Source organism: Phragmites australis, chromosome 9, assembly GCF_958298935.1.
Source record: "Phragmites australis chromosome 9, lpPhrAust1.1, whole genome shotgun sequence".
In the NCBI taxonomy this organism is placed as follows: domain Eukaryota; kingdom Viridiplantae; phylum Streptophyta; class Magnoliopsida; order Poales; family Poaceae; genus Phragmites; species Phragmites australis.
The window spans coordinates 18,562,213-18,567,055 of record NC_084929.1 but is presented as its reverse complement, the minus strand read 5'-3'; the positions used below and the strand labels follow the sequence as shown (position 1 = coordinate 18,567,055).

Here is a 4,843-nt window from a genome sequence, read left to right as displayed (position 1 = left end):
AACTAAATACTTTGTTCAGTAAAAATACTTGCTTGTGTTGAATTAATTTTTTACTTGCTTTTTATGTAATATTTGGAAAAGGTCTTTAAGCTAACTATTTTCTATAGAAATTATTTAAAATGTAAATGAGATGAGACCAACTCTCAAAATTTTATTGTATTATTACTTGCACATGAAAAATGTTAGTTAGAATGTTGAACATGAATATTTTGGTTCATCCACTTGCACGGATATTAAAGCACTAAAAACAGCAAGCAACCCTTTTGGGCAGGGCTTCACTAAAAAATTAATAACGTGAGCAATTCCACTATAAATTCGATGATTCTTGTTTTTTAGTGTTCCTTACTCAGTGTACTTCATCCCAACAAATTTCATGACATTTGGATCATATCTCATAGCATTTTATTCATACTCACTGTATTGCACGTGTTTCTTTCTTTAGAGAACGAAGAACCAGAGAGCAACGCGGGCGTGATCAAAAGTGATCCTTAGATTGTGATTGAGGAAGGAGAGCTTGTGACATAAGGAAAGAATCTATGCATATCTCCCATTTATTTTGATGAATTGTGGATGGTTAAATTGTTAGTCATTATTATATGTCGTATATGCATGGTTATTAAGTTGATGTCGGGAATCAGGTAGAACCTATTTATTATATATGTCCTACCTTGGTGTTATTGGTAACTTGATCCTTGGAACCTGGAGGTCACTTGCTAAGGTCCAACTTAAAATCAATGCAATATGCTTACCTTGATGTTATTGGTAAGCATATTGCATATGTCACCAATAGAAGTCGAGCGATGGATCATTCATCGTTCATGAGCTTTATGGCTTAGGAATTGTTTATTAAAATATTGTTGTTGGGATGATGAGATCGTGAGGATGAGACAAGATTTGGGAAGACGATAGGGATGGCTGGGGAAGGGAGACTCAGATGCCATCGGCCCGTTTGAATCGTTTAAGCATCGATTGTTGGTGCTATTGACTTAAGCAGTTTCCCTACTTCCACATATAAAAAAATATGAATGAGCCAATTATCTTATTGCATACCGACGTTTAGCACATGACTCCATGGTGTGTGTGGGGAAAAGACTTGTGTGTGTGTGTAATGAGATAAAGTGACGATGGACCTAGTGTGTGCCCTATGGAGGCCAGGTACTCGGTATCATAGAGATGGGCCAACCGTTGGGGAATGGATGGGAAAAAGATTGTCATGAGAGCCAAGCGGATAGACTCGTGTCGTGTAGGTAAAGATATACTACCCTGTAGGGTGTAAAATCAATTTGAATTACTGCGCTCTCGATCATAAGCATGCTTAATGTTCATTGGATATCAATCGTAGAGTCTCATGGTGATTAGTTGTATGGATGGTAGGTGGGATGTGGGAGATCACTCTTTTATGGGTTATGTTGAGATGAGTTTGTTTACTTGTTGGCTATGGTTATGTATTTGTTGTCATGATATGATAGCTTATGTGTATGTTAGATGTTTATACAATGTGTTAGAACAAATTGCTTTTCACATAATTAAATTTAACATGTGGCCTATCATTGCTACTTTCATCCAAATGCATAATCCTTCAAGTCGGGAATATATACCCAGTAAGTCTTGTGAATACTTTTGTATTCATAGTGTTATTGTTGAGTTTTTCTAGGTGAGGAAAAGCTAGTGTATAGCTGCTTTGTACCCGCTAGTGTTGGCGAAGGGCAAGAGTAGTGACGCTCTACTTGAAGCTAATCCGGTGGTGCCTTAGGGCAAACAACACCACTTTTTTTTATCATTTTTAGTTACTTTTCCGCTGCTCATAGATGTTAAATCGCTAGATGAAAAACTTATTGTATTTTGTTTTCTCTAGCTTGTGTTAATGTTTATTTGAGAGCTTGAACTTGTAATGTTAGATCACAACCTTTTAATTTCAGTTTGTAGCAATTTAATTCGTGGACTTGTAATATCATCGAAAGACATGTAATTTAATTTAATCACTTGCTCTTTATTATCTCTTGAGATGATATGCTTGTTGTAAAGGTATATGTTGTGATCTTGAAAATGTGAGCATATACCGGGATTACCGAAATTGCATTCGTTTTAATCAAGTAGCGGCTGCGATGGACATTTTTAGATATGCATTAGCACATGGCACATTGAATGACACAGACGTGTGCTAGCTCTCATCTTTATAGATGATTCGGCCACACACCTCTGCCACTAGAATCTACAATTTTGACCGACTTTGCTCTGGATTATCTGGAACAGGTCCGGACTATCGTCACTTAGTGCTGTATTATCTTGTTGCATATGTGCTGTATTATCCGATCCGGGTCCAGACTATCGTCACTTAGTGCTGTATTGTCTTGTTGCAAGTGAACTTAGCATATGTGCTGCACTACTCTGCGCCTTAGGATTAAGACAGGATACCATTCCGTTGAAAAATTGCAACGGCAAGGCTAGTGGGGCGCGGTGCCCACACCACGTCCCGATGCTATATAGCTCACCGCACCATAGGTATAGGTAGCCAGAGAGAGCAGCAATAAGTCGTTGAGCTCCAAGATGGCAGTCGCTGCCACTACCACGCCGAGCACCACGCTCACCATGAAACTACTCGTCGATCCCAGCCCGCTGCGCTGGCGCGTGGTGTTCGCGGAGGCCGGCAAGGACACGGTCGACTTCCTCTTCTCCCTCCTCGCCTTGCCGGTCGGCACGGCCGTGAAGCTGCTGGGGAAGGACTCCGTACTCGGCTGCATGGGGAACCTCTACAGCAGCGCCGAGAGGCTCGAGGACCCCTACGTTCAGCCCGGCAAGGCCAAGGACGCGATCCTCTGCGCCGCCATCGTGCCGCCCCCCGCGGCCGTGCGACCCAACAGCTGGGTCTTCCCCTTGCGGGCCCCGAAGTGGTTCTTCAACTGCGGCAAGAGCTACAAAAAATCCAGATGCGTCGTCTACGTGGCGGAGGTGAGTGGCACTCGTTGCCCCAACTGCGGCAACCAGATGTCCACGGAGACCAAGCTTGTAGGATCGCCAGAGCCAGTGGACGCGAAAGAACCGGTGAGGAAAGGGTTCGTGCAGGGCGGCATGGTGGTGTACACGGTGACGGACGACCTTGTGATCTCGCCCATGTCGAACGTCTCCACCATTGCGCTGCTCAACACCTGCGGGGTGAGGGATCTCGGAACGCTCCAGGAGAGGACCGTGCAGATTGGGTACAATGAGGTGACTTTTCTCGGTCGATAATCCTCACCAATCGTGCTAGATGCCTAAATGCATGCTCACTGGTGATGCTAATGTATTTGCAGGGTTTGGAGATTCTCAGGGCGTCGCTACAGTCCAATACTGTTCTCACTGATGTTTTCCTTGGCAATAAGCCTCCTTCGTCGATGAAAAACGGCGGCAGCACCCCTCAGTTGAGCGGCACAAGACATGACTCTGTCAGCTGGCATGCGTGAGCCAGCCAGCCTTGAAGCGTGCGTGCGTACGTACGTGTAGCTTGACCTATGTTGGGAGCGAGCTAGCTTGCATCAGGTTGCATTGTCGTGTATTTAGTGTAACCCTTCGTCAAGTATTGGCACTGCACACAACTTCGGACTACACACTCCGTATCATAAACTATCTTCGGTCAAAAGAATCCTTACCTGAATGCTTTTCCGACGAGCGCTCGAGTGCCTATATGCGAGCCACACAGTCCTTCATGTATTTCTCTTAGCAAGTTTTGGCCCTCTGCTTGGGATATACGTCGCAACATCAGTGCACAGACTCCCATCTTGTACAAGTCATCTCCCACAATTTTGTAGTGTTTGGCTCTCTACGCCATACGCTTCGCCTCGACATTATCTTCAGGCTCATAATGGCCGCAAAGATAGGTCATTATGGGAGAGCACCAATCTTCGCTCTCGATTATAGTGACCGAGCGCGCCTTCTACAAAGGGGCCTCGACAGCTGGCACCTTCAATTTTTGATAAAACACATCTGGCGGTATTGGCAGATTTTGAATCGCGGCCTTTGCGAGGCCATCGGCCTCAAAGTTGTCATTTTTTGATATGCTCTTGACTGTAAATCATAGGAAATGTTTTTCCATGCTTCGCACCGCTGCCATGTATTTGACTAGTTCTGGCTCCTTTGTCTGAAATGTCTTGTCAAATTGGCGTGCTATCACTTTAGAGTTTGTCTTGACCAAGACCCTTCGGGCGTCCAACGCTCATGCCTTACGAAGGCCAAGGAGAACTGCTTCATACTCCACAACATTGTTTGTCGATCAAAACTCGAGCCTAGCGTCGTATCGCAACTTCACTCCCGAAGGCGAAGACACCACTGTCATCACACCAACACCCGAAGCCCCCCAGGCTCAGTCACAATATGCGATCCAAACTGGGTCTAACGGTACTTCTTCTGGAGCTTCGGCCTGCGACGTCAAATTTGCCACGAACTCCGCTAATGCCTGGAACTTCATCGCTGTTCTTGCGACAAAAACTATCATGAATGGTGCAATCTCTACAACCCATTTTGCAATCCACCCTATAGCTTCACGATTCTCAAACATGTCATGAAGGGGTAAGGAGGTGGGCACTATAATCTTGTGAGCCATAAAATAATGGCGAAGCTTTCGCAATACCATTAATAGCGCATAGGCCACCTTTTCCATTTCAGAGTAGAACCTCTTCAGCCCTGCCAAAGCCTCCGATACATAGTATACTGCAATTTATTATTTTCTTGCCTTTCTTGCACAAGTACAACACTTACTGTCGAAGGGGATGCTGCTATGTATAGCAACAACTCAGCCTCGACATTGGGGCTGGATAGGGCCATGAGCTTCGTTAGATATTTCTTCAACTCGTCGAAGGCTTCCTGCTGC

The 4,843-nt window shown here is 44.8% G+C and overlaps 1 protein-coding gene across 1 annotated transcript; it reads left to right on the top strand.

Annotated features, from left to right (window-relative positions):
* The first annotated feature begins 2,500 nt into the window (after nucleotides 1-2,500).
* Nucleotides 2,501-4,066, top strand: LOC133928717 (uncharacterized). Its single transcript, XM_062375173.1, has 2 exons — nucleotides 2,501-3,207; nucleotides 3,291-4,066. The coding sequence occupies exons 1-2, from the start codon at nucleotides 2,548-2,550 to the stop codon at nucleotides 3,438-3,440; spliced, it is 810 nt and encodes a 269-aa protein (XP_062231157.1). The 5' UTR covers nucleotides 2,501-2,547; the 3' UTR covers nucleotides 3,441-4,066.
* The last annotated feature ends 777 nt before the right edge of the window (nucleotides 4,067-4,843 follow it).

Coding starts and splice junctions, on each gene's coding strand:
- LOC133928717 (XM_062375173.1), top strand. CDS start 2,548: ATGGCAGTCGCTGCCACTACCACGCCGAGCACCACGCTCACCATGAAA. Junction 3,208..3,290: donor TGCAGATTGGGTACAATGAG/GTGACTTTTCTC, acceptor ATGTATTTGCAG/GGTTTGGAGATTCTCAGGGC.